We start from the raw sequence: 15,449 nt of genomic DNA, 5'->3' as shown, positions 1-15,449 counted from the left end.
CCACTCATTCTTAACCTCTTGTGGCATGGATAAGTTACTGGGTCTTCGTTCTTTATATCTTACTTTCTTCCTGAGCTGGGTTTTGTTTGGGCATGGGCTTTTCTTTCTTCAATCTAGCCCTTGTCTTCTTTGTGGGTTGGTTGACACTTTTGTCACGTCGCCTCATTGCCTTCGCCATGTTGCATTTTGGTTTGTGCTCACTGGACCTCCTTTAGGCCTGCCGCGCATTTTCCCTTCTACTCAGTTCGTGTAGCCCAGTACTACTATTGAGCTTGTTCTCAAGCTATTTCGGGCTTCCTTGGCCTGTTTTATTCCTTTGGGCATCCTTAGCCTGCTTCATTCCTTTGAGCATCCTCGGCTCATTCTAATCCTTCATTCCTATGGGCTTTTGCTAAATCTTCCAAGCTTCCCCGGCCCAATTACCACATCCTTTACTTTTGGGGTTTATTAGCCTTTTTACTAACCCCATTTACTAATTCTTTCATTTGGGCTCCTTTGGCCCATTTTTGCTTGCTTTCCATTTTTCATAATTCTCATGGGTTTACTACTTCTTTCTTTGGGCTCCCTTGGGCTCGCTTGCTTCCTTTAGGGCTTTTTGAATATCTTACAGACCCATGGACCATTATTCCTGCCATTCGGGTTTAATGGTTTTCTTCTCACTGTGCTAATTCTTCTCCCTTATTGTCTCCCATATTGTTGGGCTTTTTCTTGTTATTGGGCCTTCTTGCCAAAGTGGACATCAATAATATGTTCTAAGTGCATCCATTAAGAAAAATATACAAAACCCTCTTGAATTCAGTAATTAAGGATTAAAGACTTTTAGGACATGTAATGATGCTTTAAGGCTGTTCGTACCCCTTTCTTTTGATGACCAAGCCAATGTTGGACTTATTGGATTCTTAGCAATTCATGTGAGAATTGGTCATTGGGTCATGGATTGCTAAGCAGAGGAGAGACTTGGATACTATTATCCGGAAGCCTAACACCTCTTTAAGTATTATCTTCTTGTATGGATGTCTTATAGATGCTTTTACAATATTCTCGTCATTCCTTTGAGGTGATAATGGTTCCACTAGTTAGATTTACTAGTTTGGAGAGAAACATTTTCTTGTATATATGTATCTATACGTGTGTATATATTTATTAATTTTTTTTACTGTATCAGTATCAATAAAATCTTTTTATAAGTTTATTTTTTATAAGATTTATATTGTTTTTGTTCTTTTTTATGATTTTTTTTTATATGTATGTATGATTTTTGAAACTCAACTTATATTAGAAATTAATCAATGTTTTGATCTAACGATAAAGAGCAATCATTATGGAGTTAACGTTATAGGTTAAAATTATATCATATTTATCAAAAAAAGAACAAAATAAACCTCTTAATTATGAACAAAATACTTAATTCATTGTGATGTTGTTATGTGAAAATATCATAGTTGCCCAATTCCTTTGGGATGTGCAAAACCCATACAGAGTGAGAGACAAAATGAGTTGGAGGTATTTTGTCATTCTTAATGGTTTTACAAGAATGGTGGGGATTTGTGCAATACCCGACAACATTCAAGGATAGATGTAGACCCATTGGGCTTCAATAATCATTTCAATCATAATGACTTAAAAATTAATTAGGTAAAGATGAAAGTGAAATGGGAAAGGTAGTCGTGAAAATGTTACAAGAGAGAATACAAATGTAGTACAGGAAGAAAATAGAATATGCATAAAAAAATAAATTATAATTAAATAGGATATGTATGAAAAAAGATTAAGTTACATAAAATAATTTAAAAGTATATATTACATAGATACGTATATATAGACATTTTGGGTGAGACAAACCTGCACAAGTCAAGTACGACAAGAAATTTTTGCCACCGTATATTTTTACATATATTTAATGGTTTACACATAAAACAATACCATAAGAAATGTGTTACATTCAAGATTTTAGGGGTTCATTTTTAAGTAGAAACCACACCAAGTCTTGTGTACTTTTCCTTTCTTCTTTTGATCGTTCAATGTTTTTTTTTTTTTTTTTTTTTTTGGGCTTTATTTTCAAGTTGTACCAAACACAAAAGTCTTGAAAAAAAAATTTAAAAATGTTTAAAACAAACAAAATGTTAACATTTGCAAATCATTCAAGGATTACTGTTTTTGCCAACGTTTGGTCTTAGATAGCCAACATCACATTATTGGCATCTCTTTAAAGTTTACATGATCCAACCATATCTCATCCCATTGTTATCTCTATATTGAGTTGTTTAAATCGGGTAAAAAAACACCATGTATCCAGTGTATATTTCCTCCTTATCACATGAGGTGAACCCCACATGTGTGGGGTCTACCCCCATGTGAGAGAAGGGATACATGCTTTAGATGCCATGATATACCTCCTACTGAATAAGAGTCAAGTCTGTTAACTTCATGCTCATAAAAAATTGGTATTTCACCGGGAAAATAAATAAAGGGGGTGCTTCATTTATTTACTTATTTATTTTAAACTATATTTGAAGTTTGGATTACAAGTTCAAGAATTCTTGCCGTTTAATAGTGCAAGGCGTGTTTAGAAAAACTTAACAAATAGTACAAAGCAAGCCAAGTGGGGTATTCTTAAGGCGTTCAATATGTGTACACGATTTTCATTGGTACACCAACATAACAAGCTCCCAATCTAACTCACATGATTGGTGTGATCGCCAAAGAAAGTGGAGAGGAAGGGTGGGTGTCTTCTGCTCTAATTTCAAAGCTCTATATCCATGTTGACATGATCACACCGCATGTTGGAAATAACACATTCTGCTTAGCCTATTAAATGTCACTTAAAATTTTTACAACATAAAGTACAAATCATAGTTCAGCTAAGTAAAACGTTTACAGTCCAAGGAAAGCAGGGTGTAACTTGTAAGACTAGGTACTTAAGAGGAGGTAAATGCATCAATAATGGTAGTGTGGAGAGGGTCACTCAAATGGGTAGCCCAATTGTTGAGAGGACCTTTTCCAGTGACAGCAGCTTGGACAGCAAAGCCAAGGAATGCAACCATGGCCAAACGGGCATGCTTGATCTCTGCCAATTGAAGAGTGGCTTTCTTTTCTGGGTCAGAGGCTAAGCCAAGAGGATCAAAGTACTTTCCACCAGGGTAAAGTCTCTTTTCAGGGTCCAACTCTCCATTCCTTTGGAACTCGATGTATCCAATGACTAGAACCTCAATCCATATCAATGTGGTTATGGAAAATGGAAGTGGTTGGCCAAGGTAAGATGAACCTTCAATCAGCTCCACCTGAAACAGCAACAATTTAAAGTTTTTTTTTAGCTTAGTAGGTTTGAATTCATTACATGCTCTTGTCATAATTTCAACTTATTAAGCCTTTCTAGTTTTGCATTATTACTGCTATAGTTAAAAGGAAAATTGCAAATACATCCTTTCCTTTGTCCCATTTTTAGTGTTTCATTTTATGCTCTACCAATTATAATTTGCCATATATACTTTTAGTCTCCACATATAAAATTAGTTAATTATTCTTGATCATGTTATAATTGTATTGGTTCTTTCACGGTTTCGCCCATCTGATCATGCCATTTGGAGTTTGGAATGTACACTCTTACTTTAAAAAGCTGTTAACAATATTTTTTATTCTATCATTCTCCTAATAAAATGTTTCTAAAAATAGCTCCTAAACTAATGTCCTAAGAGCATTGATTAACATTTTCCTTAAAAAAATACTACCTGTGTGGACGAGAACCCCTAATCTCATCTAGGTGGTTTGCTGAGATGATTTCCAAGGATGCCCCTTGGACTTCAGGGACGAGCAGTATCCATAGAAGGCACATAAGGTTAAAATATCACAGAAGGAGTAAAGTAGACTTGGCACAGGTTACGAGGAGGGTGAGAAGAGAAGAGAGTGGATTTCCGAGGATGCTCCTTAGACTTTAGGGACGAGCACCCGTTGATCTAGGGGGTGAGTAGTAACTATAGAAGGCACATAAGGTTAAAATATCACAGAATGACTAAAGTAGACTTGGCATGGGTTATAAGGAGGGTGAGAAGAGAAGAGAGTGGAAGCTATCCCCTCTGCATTAAATGAAAGACAACTATTTCTCTGGCTGCATTAATGAGGAAATGACCATGAACAGTAGTGACCCAACTCAGATTGTAAGACAGAAGCTTACCTGTATGTTCTGGATGGGACAGAAGTCCTAAGAATGCAATCTCAACCCTCAAAGTTTAGCATGAAGAGAATCAGTGTGTAAATATAAAAGGGAGATGAAGATCCTTAGAGAAGGGGGGAGAAAAGAAAAGAAAAGAATTTGTAAAGGAGAGAAAGCAAAACATTGATATATAAAAAGATCTTCCATGGGTTGGACCGAGGATCCCTTTCTTTTTGATAATTGAGTGCTCCTAGTCTTTTACTTGGCATCTCTTTTCATTGTAATTAACTTTAGCTTATCAAGTAGTCAATATCCTACTCATTTCTCTAACAAATTCATTGTAGTGGGCTCATTGAGCCATTATCTGGTCGTTCTTGGACCTTAGGTCTGATTGTGCCCTTACACTAACAATATATATATATATATATATATTAAATTAAAAACTAACACGACGATAAATATGACAAACTAATTAATAAATATTTTTAAAAAAAAATAGTGACGCATCATTTTATAAAACTTATAAAATAAATTTAAAATATTCTTAACATCACTCAACTTACATCTATATGATTAGGACTGTCCAACGGTTGGTTCGGGTCAAGTTTGTGCCCAACCTGGAATCGACCTGTCGGAATCGGGTGGGAAAAAATGCACCTGCCGTCAACCCGCCGGAGTAATTGGGTCGGGCGGTTCAAACCATCAACGGGTGGCGGGCAGGTCGGTCGAAGTCATAGATCTGAGAAGACGCAAGAATACAGTGAAAAAAACACAGATCTGGCGAAGAAACACAGATTCCGGCAATAGTTTTCCAGATTCCGAAGATATTTCCCTTAGATCCGATGAGATTTTGCCAGATCCGATTAAAATCTCACCAGATCTAAGGGAAATATCACCAGAATTTGGGTTTCGTCGCCGAATTCTGGAAAATTATCGTCGGATTCTAGAAATTTTGGCCGGGATTTGGAAATCTTTTGGTTGGTTCGAGTTTTAGGGGAGGAAAACCGAAACCGACCCGCCGGAATCAGTTTCTAGTAGTGCAGACTCCGCCAACCTGCCGGAGCAGTCGGGTCAGCCAGATTCGGGTTGGATTCGGTCGATTCTTCGGGTGGGTCAGGTTACCGGATCAATCTGGACAGCCCTATATGTGATCACTCGAGTCTCTTACTCAAACTCTCATGCATACAGCTTGCCATAGCCTAAAGCAACCCATTTTGGCCAATAACTCTATATCCCACTTGAATTTCACATCTAATACGTCAAAACTAGCGAGTAACGTTAACTATACAATATTTTTCACACCTTGTTAACATACTAAGTTATAATTAAAACAGGATTACAGTTTCTATGACTCACCATTAAAATAACTTTTGTTATATACCTATCACAAGATTCACAACTTATTGCATTGAAAAAAAGAAGAAGAACCATCAAAAAAAGAAAAGAAAAATAGAAGAACAAAAGTCATGAAAAATTTGGGTTAAACAGTCAAACTAGCTTACAATGGAACCAATCCTAGTAACTACTGGAATTCTCAAAGAAGATTAACACACGCAAAAATGTTACAATGGAGCACCACATTACCAAAATACAATCACTTAATTACAACTAGCGAGTTTAAATTAGTTCAATACCAAAAATCGATCGGTGTCTCAGTTTATTGATAAATAACGCAATCATCAATATAAAAAAAAAAAAAATTACAACTATTCCATACCTTTCCAGCATCTTGCCAGGTAACTCCAGTGAGCCACTCAACAGTGAGAGCACCAAGAGTAGCCAACATAGCCCACCTTCCATGAATGAGCTCACACTCCCTAAACCTTTGCAGCCCAAACACCTCACTGTATGGCTGAAACGGTGTGGACTTCACGTCTTCGATCTCAGACCTTGTCCCAATAATCTCACCAGCCAAATTCTTAGCCAAGTTCTGGTCCAACGAGTCCAATTCATATTGCAAGTACTCAGCTGGCTTGCCAAGCCCAAATGGGTCGAACCCATAATCACCAACCAAGCTCCCATCTAACCATTCTGGAGCTTTAGCTCCTGGGTACCACAGTGGACGATCGTTAATGGGCTTTGAGGGTCTCTTTGGTGGGCTTTTCTTGGTCCCGAATCCAAACCGTGCTTGGATTCGACCCGAGTTTGAGTAAACTTCTGGGAGCCTTGTTCCAATGAAGGAGGATGTAGCAGCAGTGGCAGCCATGGATTTCGGGCTAATGGGTTTGAGAGTTGAGACTGAGACTGAGACTGTGTGTGTGTGTGTGTGTGTTGGTGAAGGAGTTGGATTATATTTGGTGAAGAAGGTGGAGTATTTTTATCAAGGTTGATTGGATAATCCAGGGTGTGGCTTTGTGGCCGTCGGATGAGGGTGAGTATCCATCTGACGGGTGTGAAGGGCTCGGTCTTATCTTTGCCTTATCTGGAAATGGACTTAGTGGGCCCTTTGCTGGTCCACTCAACTGGACGTTTTCTTATGTTCTTTGTGGCTGAGTTTGCACAGATAAGAAGTGGAGGTTGGAGAATCCATTTGTGTTTTAACTTAAATATCATGGAGCAACGGTAAACATGCACATTTATTGAAGTCAATTGTGAATGATATGGACAATATTTTTTTCATGGAACCACTACTTTTCTCCGTCACTCTTAGAGCATCCACATCAGTAGATGTATAGTCTTCTAAAATACAAAAATCTCTTCATTTTACACATTTTAGCCAAAAAAACACCCACATCAATGGGTGTAAAATTATGTATTTATACATAATTGCTACAGTAACCGTGCATATATGCACGGTTACTGTAACTCGTGTATTTGATTTTTTTTCTCTCTCCTACCTTTGACTCTCGTCTCAACTCTCTTTTTCTCATTTCATCACAACTCTCTCTTTCTCTCATCTCAACTTTGCTCACAGCTCTCTCTTTCTCTCATCTCAATTTTGCACTGCAAAGCCGATCAGCCTCTCCAATCCAACAATCCGATCAGCCTCTCTGATCATCTCAACTTGCTGTTGAACTCATCAAAGGCATAGCGCGCACATGAAAACGACTGGCTTACTTGGCGGACCATGATCCGGCGATCCAAGGCCTTGATAGTTCCGGATTCTGCGAGTTCTAGCCGGAGCTTTGTTACCTTCTTGTCATTTGGATCTATGGCTTTTGGGTTTTGATTGGATCTAAGGCTTTTGGGTTTTGATCCGTTTTTTATTATTTGTTTGATTAGTGGGTTTTGGGATTTCATATGATTGGGTTGAATGGGTTGATAATGGTGGTTGCTTGATGATGGTGGCTGATGATGGTAGTTGTGTGGTTGTTCTATTTGATCGTTGATGGTGGCTGGTGATTTTGGGTTTGTGAGAGGGTTCCAGAGAGGAGAGGGAAGGAAATAATAAAAAAATGTAAAAACAATGAATGTTTTATTGAATAAATGTGTAGAATAGATAAACTAATATGGGTGTTTTGTAAAAGTGGATGTGTAAAATAGAAAAAGTAGGTTTTTTCTTGCAAAATAGACAGAAAATTTGCACGAATTGATGCGGTTGCTCTTAAGTTATTACTTGAACTTGTTCCCTCACTCCTGGGAACCCAAGCTTTAAGGCTTGGGAAACTTGCAATAATATCATTTTTATTATGAGTCTGATTTAAGAGAGTCTTAATGCATTGGTTAAAGTTGAATTTTTTATTGTAATTGATCAATTTTTTTTTTAAAGTCACGCATATTTAGTTAAAGAAGAATTTGTTTATTTACTTTTATTATATAGCAATGGAACTCATTTATTCCTCCTTAATGGGTGCATTTGTACAATCATTAACAAGAGCCATTATATATCATTCATATGAAGTCGTGTGGATTTTTCTTCCACCTCCGTGTGGCTTTCTCCACCACCTCAGTGTGGTTTCTCTCCACCTTCGTGTGGCTCTTCTCCACCACCAGTGTGTGGGACTTCTCTCCCCACTCTCATTATGGGACCTTTCCTAACTAGATCTGAAATTCCCATCAATCTATCCCCAAATTTCAGTATTCATACCCACCTATCTACCTATCCCATAAACTATACAAAATATCTTTCTCCCTTGAACTAGCTGGCATCAGTGTGGGTCTCACTGGTGAATGATTATTACAGTCTTATGGCTCCATCACGGAAATGGGTCGCTCTTTGATTGGGCCAATTCCTTTTGCAACTTTGTAAGTGCTCTGCTTCTCTAACTTCAATGGTATAAAATTGAATTTTCTTGTGGTTGTTAGGGTTCATAATTTCTGCTTTTCAATTTCGGCTTTAATTATAACTGGGTCTCTATCATGCTCTTAACCTTCCCGTGAGGATCTTAGGATGGAACAGTCGAGGCTTCTGCAATGCCTCAATAGTTCGAAGCCTAAGGGCTCAAATAAAAGGGTCTAAACTTGATATGTGTTCCTGAGCGAGACGAAAGCTAATGAGACACATAAGGAAGAAGTTAAAGATGCTATTGGATTTTCTCGTAAACTAGCTATTGATGCAAAGGGTAGAAGGGGTGGTCTATGTTTGATGTGGAAGTGGGGAGTAAATGTCGAAATTGTGGAATTCAATAAAAATCTTTTGGCTTTTAAAATAAAAGAAGCTATGTGTGAATGGCTGTTGGTGGGTTTTCACGGACCATTGTATCCCACAAAGAAGAGAAAGGCTTGGGAAAATCTTTGTGCTATCCTTGAATCCTTCTAAGGCCCATGGGTTTGCTTGGGAGACTTTATTTACATAGTAAATGCTGAGGAGAAGTATGGGGGAGTAAAAGGTGGAACATCAGCCCCTAATTACCTAAAGGAGATGATGTCTGATCTTGGAGCAATCGATTTAGAGTACTCAGGAAATAAGTTTATGTGGGCTAAAGGAAGATAGGGAAGTGCTACTATTAAGGAAAGATTAGATAGGGGATTAGCTAGCATATCTTGGAGACTAGTCTTCCCAAAAGCATTTGTTCAACACTTAGGGGCTTTAAATTCAAATCATCTGCCTATCCTTTTAGACACAAATATTGATGACGGCTTCAATCCCCATCCATTTCGCTTTGAAGCAGTTTGGATTTAGGATGAGAGGTGCCATGGATTGATTGAACAAGCCTAGAATATAGAGGTGTGGGGTTCACAGCTAGGTAGACTTTGCAAGAAACAAGATGCCACCAGAGAAGCACTTCGTAAGTGGAACAAGGAAATTTTTGGCAACATACAAACTCGGATAAGCTCTTTAATGCAAAAATTAAAGGAAATTCAAGGAAAACCAAGCTTTGAAGAGAATAATAGATTGGAGACAGGGCTGTAAAATGAGCTAAATGAATGGCTTTACAGAAGTGAGGTTCTATGGAGGCAAAAATCTAGAGAATTGTGGTTGAAAGAAGGGGATAAGAACTCTAGGTTCTTCCACTTATCAACAATTGTTCGTAGAAGAAGAAACACTATAAGGCAGTCAAGAACAATGCTGGAGATTAGGTCACAGAACTAAAGGAAATAAGGAACTTTTTTCTGGAAAATTTTAAGATATTATTCAGTGAAGAAGAGGTTGAAACTCCTCAGCAACTAGATGATCTTGTCACTCCTTGCATCTAGGATGTGGAGAACCAATTGTTATGTAGCACAACCTCACCAGAAAACATTAAGAATACCTTGTTTCAAATGTGTGACCTCAAAGCTCCTAGACCCGATGGTTTTCCTGTACTATTTTACAAAGAATATTGGCCAATAGTGGGAGAAATGGTGATAAACACAGTGACCTCATTTCTTGAAGATGGCAGGCTACCAAGTGAGGTAAATAGCTCTTTAATTGCCCTTATACCCAAAACTGATAACCTTGCTCATTCAATAATTATAGACCTATCAGTTTATGTAATGTTGTTTACAAAATTATTTCTAAATTGTTAGTGTCTAAGTTGAGGACTATTATGTATAAGCTTATATCTCCCTATCAGTCAGCCTTTATTCATAATAGATGGATCGCTGAGAACCAGGTTATTGTCCAGGAGATGTTACATAGTTTCAAAGCAAGAAAAATAAAAAAGAGGGTCTAATGGCTATTAAGCTTGATCTTCAAAAAGCCTATGACAGAGTTAATTGGAGTTTCATTAAAGTAGTGTTGATCAAGTTTGGTTTTAATGATGTGTTTATCAATTGGATCATGGAATGCATCACATCAGTGTCTTTTGAGGTGTTGATAAATGGTGGCAAGTTAGAAAATTTTAAGCCAAAAAGAGGGTTAAGACAAGGGGATCCTTTATCCCCATATATCTTTATTTTGGGGCAAGAGATTCTCTTAAGGCTTTTGGAGAAAGCATTTAAGCACCATAACATTAGTGGCATGAAAGCAAGTGTTTGAGGGCCTGCCATTACTCATGCGATGTATGCTGATGATATTGTATTGTTTTCCAAGGCTTATAGGAGAGAAGCTGCTGCCATCAATCAATGCCTTGAAACATACTGTAGTTGGTCAGGCCAAAGTTTAAATAGAAGTAAATCTGGTGTGTTTTTCTCCAAGCATTGTCAAAAACAAAAATGCAGAGCAATTAAACAAATTCTTCAGATGAAAGGGCTCAAGAAAGACTTTATATATTTAGGTGCTCCATTGTTACTATCTAAAGCACCTTCCAAGGACTTCAAATTCTTGCAAGACAGACTTGAAGCAAGGCTTATGGGATGGCGTAGTAAATGTTTATCTTGGGCAAGAAGAAGCACTCTCATCAAGTCTGTGGCTTAGGCCATCCCCACTTACTCCATGTCTACTTTCAATATACTTGCTAAGATTTGTGATAAGCTGGATGCAGCAACCAGAAGATTTTGGTGGAGGCCAAAAAATTCTGAAGGGAGATTCGTAACTTAGAGGGCTTGGGATAAGTTGTGCCAACCTAAGTGCCAAGGAGGGTTGGGTTTCAAAAAAGCCAAAGATGTGAATCAAGCCCTATTGGCTAAACTTGCTTGGATGATAGCTTTGAAGAGAGATAGCTTATGTATGAGAATACTCAGGGCAAAGTACAAAGTAAGAAATGATTGGCTTCAAAAAAATTCACCCAAGAGAGCTTCACCAATGTGGAAAGCAATAGAAGGGGCTAAAAAGCTTATTGCAAAAGGTGCTTGTTATTTGATAGGAGATGGTACATCTGTTAATGCTTGGATGGATCCATGGATCCCTTGGGTTCAAGGGTTCAAACCTAAACCAAAAGATGAAAGCATCATCCAAAACCCCTTGATGGTATCATAATTAATTGATGCTGGTTGTCGAAGTTGGAAAATCAACCTCCTCCAAGAGTTGTTTGACCCAACCTCAGTTCAAGCAATTATCCAAATCCAAATCCCATTGAGCCTGAGACTAGACAAGCTTATATGGCTTCTAGACCAAAAGGGTGCTTTCTCTGTTAAGTCAGCTTATCGAGTTTCCCATGACCAAACTTCAAGCAATGTTCCAGATAATGTTCCTTGGCAGAAACGGTGGAGGTTGAAAGCTCCAAAAAGAACAAAAATGCTATTGTGGAGGATAGGGCAAAATGCTCCCCCCACCAAAGAATATATTTTGCTGAGAATTGGTGAAGGGGATCCTAACTGTGTTATGTGGCGAAAATATAGAAAATTGTTGCCCTCTATTTTTTAAGTGCAATGTTGCTAGGGCATTTTGGTTTGCTAGCTGTGGTGGTCTAAGATATGATTGCATACCGATCTCCACTAATGAGGATATTGTCAAATTCATAGTTAATCCTAACAGCTTTTTGGGGGTGGTATTAACAAGGAACAGAGAGGATAATGAGATAGATTCGTTAAGAATGTTGATTACTTTAGAAGAAATTTGGCTCATGAGGAATCAGTTATTGCACAATGGATTCCACATTGACATTATGGAAACCTTCCAACATATAAAGAAGAGAACTATGGAATATGCTAAGACCTTATCCAGGGAAAAGTCCTTATCCAAGGACAAGAGCTTAAATGGTTGGGAAGCTCCAAAAGAGGGATGGATTAAACTCAGTGTGGATGCCTGTGTCTGAAAATGCCACTGCTTTGGTGGCGGTGGCTAGAAATAAAAATGGAGAGGTGCTTAAAGTTTGGGCTAAAATGCATGAATGGTGCTCGCCACTGCAAGTTGAAGTTGCAGCTATGCTCTAGGCAATCCAGCTAGCTCTAAGTGAAAATTGGCAACATATCATCATCGAAGGAGATGCTAAGTCCTGTTTTGACCCCCTATCCATATCTGATTCGTAGTCCGATTGATCCATTGCTACGATTATTAGTAATATACTTGATCTTCGTAAATTCTTTTTGAATTGTAATTTTAGTTGGGTTAGAAGATGTTGCAATACTGCTGCCCATGAGACTACAAAGTATGCAATCAGATTTTGTAGAGCATTTTGTTTCAATAAGTGTAGTCTTCCTGTAATAATTGCATATGCTTGTAAGACTAACAGCCATCGTTTTTGCCGGTTGAATGATAATGTTGTTGTTCAGCCAATATATATATATATATATATATATATCATTCACATGAAGTCACGTCAACAAGGTGACAGATTAGACAAGGCAATAGATATTTTTATATCAATTCATATGCCTCAGTAACAAAATATGTTTCTATTAAAAAAAAAAATTTTGGTTTATTGTAAACTTAAAAACTTCAGTAAATAAGTTGTACCTCTACCTTATATAATGAAGTAATTAGAAGTAAATGGTGGGTGAATCTTAAGTTATTAAGGAAAGACAAAGAAAGATATTTTAATAGTTTCTAAAGTTAATTTTTTTTTTTTTTAATGTTTCGATAGTTGGTGAATGGAAGATTTAAACTCTAATCTTTGTTGAAAACGCCAAAAAAGTACAAGTTGAATTATAACACTCTTGACAAAAGTCTAAACTATTATAATATTCTGTCTCAATGTAAAAGTAGGAGTCCAAAACTCCAAATATAATTATCATCCCATCATTTAAAAAAAAAAACTATACATAAACTGAAATGTTATGTCTATTTTCTAAGTTCATCTTTGCATGTGAGTTCAAAGATAAAATTTGACCGATTAAAACTATCCAATTAACTACATAAAATATAAACAATTAGTTTCTATCACTTTTAGGGCAAGAGCAGCCTATAGGATGAAAAAAGTATTTTATGCTATGGTTTCATGAGACTTTTCTCTCACAACATTTATAAGTTATATATGTGTAGATTTTGCATATTGTGAGAGAATAGTCTCATAAGATACCCTCCCTCACATTATAGAATACAAAGTAGTTTTTATATACTTAGATGCCAACTTGAGCTATGGAAGAATAATGGATTTAGACCAGGGAACACATTTGTACACTGATTCGATATTATATGCATTATTTTATACAGCTCACTAGCTCAGCCTGAGGTAGAATGCATCTATTGTTTCTGGTTTTTGTTGTATTATATGGTAGCAATTAGGAAGATGCCTTTCCCTTTGCATTGACAACTTCTGTTCCATTTACATTTCATAAAATTTAGAATTTTCCTCATATAAATTGTAACATTTTATGAAGAGCTAGTTCATTCGCCCTTTATTTTTCAACAGTTTCTTCGAGTCAGGTTTTGAAACACTTATTTAGAATATTTTTGGGCTATGACACACACCATGCGTTCCACTTTTATTTATCATTTCGTGTAGCTCTGCCTGGGGTAGCACATATTCATTGTATCTTTGTTTCTTTCATTTTCTATATAGTAGCAACTAGGAATGTTTAATTGTCATTGACGTGTATTTGCACAAAACTTAAGGAATGAAGACACTTTTTTTTCGGAGAATCAAGGAATGAAACACTTTTAATTAGTTAATTAGAGGTACAAGTACAACCTTATTTTCCTAATAGTCTATTTTAAAGACATACTATGATTGCCAAGAAGAAGTCTTGTTGGATATCATCATCATGGCATTAACTTAAACGAAGATAGTCAAAGGAAGTTTAAAACATTATTGCGGTTTTTTTGGTCATCAGTCATATTCATTGTTTTTTGGGACCTTTTTTCACTTGTAAGCAAAAATCCAACAACAACTAGAGATATATCACATATATATTAATTTATTGGGTTGTTTACTAAATGCATGAATTTTTTTTTTTTTTTTTGGATTCGTAATTGTCTCACTTAAGAAGATTTTGAAACACAATGGTGCAACAAAATATCAGGAAAAACTGTAAAAGTATTCACACTTGAAATGATGATCAGAACTTTCTAATACGTAATATCTCTTCTTCCTCGTGTGTGTGTTTTTTTTTAAAAGAGGCTTAAGACTAAATCTAAGAACACAAAATCTAAATGTTGAATAATATGATCTTATTTTGTCACATGCCACACTTACAGGCTCTGCTGAGGTGGTATTTATTTTTGACATTAGAGAAACCAAAAGCAAGAATAAAAGCTACATCCATGAACGGACCATAATAGTAGATAACAAAATCTTCATTTTTACAGCAACCTCCATTGGAAAGTCCTCAATTCTATAGTTTTCTATGTAAGTATTGAAACTATACTCCACTATGAAATAAGTAAACGCTTAAAGAATAACTTCTTTTCTTCTTGCTTTTTTGGTAATAAAAGGATATATATTAAACAAACAACAAATAACTCTATTTCAAACACTACTAACTTTATTAAAGGCAAGTAAAAGGAACCAACACAGGCGGTGGATTATCAAATATAACAAAATCTAAAATTTAAGTACAACCAAACTTAGCCCTCACAATCACACATCGATTAAGAAATGTCATCAAAAGATTTTTGTAATCAGATAGAAAAAGTTCCCACATAAGATTATTGTAATTGTATGCGGTATTTTTAATCATGCAAACAATGTTCTTAGCATCTAATTCAACAAAGCATAACTTTCATAATTCTTTTAATAATTTTGATTATTTTCCGAGAACCAATTATTTTTTAAATTAAAATTTCCAAGAATCATTGAAAAGTATCATGAGACTGAGTGGTTATTGATGACTGGGCTACTTGCCTTCGGCCCATATAAAGTGAAAACCAAAATACTTTTTGGGCCAAAACAGTAACTTTATTTAAAAAAAAAAAAAAAACAAAAACAAAACAAAAACCCAAAGCCACCTAGTGAAGTGTCACACTTCATGCAGTACTTACAAACAGAAAAAGTTAAAGCTCCCAAACAGTTCAGTTCAGTGTCACAGCCACAGCGCCACAGTGACCCAGCAGAAAAATCCGCGTGTCAGTTTCTGGAAGCTGACACAAATATCCACAATGTCACTGCCTGTAGAAGATAACTTTGGCTGCAATCATCATAATCACCCTTGATTGCGATTATGATAAAAAATCAATAAT

At 36.5% G+C, this 15,449-nt stretch overlaps 1 protein-coding gene across 1 annotated transcript; it reads right to left on the bottom strand.

Moving 5' to 3' along the window:
• Positions 1-2,635: 2,635 nt before the first annotated feature.
• On the bottom strand, positions 2,636-6,614 carry LOC115952954 (chlorophyll a-b binding protein CP29.2, chloroplastic). Its single transcript, XM_031070329.1, has 2 exons — positions 5,868-6,614; positions 2,636-3,281 (listed from the first exon to the last, which is right to left on the bottom strand). The coding sequence occupies exons 1-2, from the start codon at positions 6,354-6,356 to the stop codon at positions 2,919-2,921; spliced, it is 852 nt and encodes a 283-aa protein (XP_030926189.1). The 5' UTR covers positions 6,357-6,614; the 3' UTR covers positions 2,636-2,918.
• Between the last annotated feature and the right edge of the window lie 8,835 nt (positions 6,615-15,449).

Source organism: Quercus lobata, chromosome 7 (assembly GCF_001633185.2).
Source record: "Quercus lobata isolate SW786 chromosome 7, ValleyOak3.0 Primary Assembly, whole genome shotgun sequence".
In the NCBI taxonomy this organism is placed as follows: domain Eukaryota; kingdom Viridiplantae; phylum Streptophyta; class Magnoliopsida; order Fagales; family Fagaceae; genus Quercus; species Quercus lobata.
Note: the sequence above shows the minus strand (reverse complement) of the source record. Positions and strands in the feature narration are given on the sequence as shown.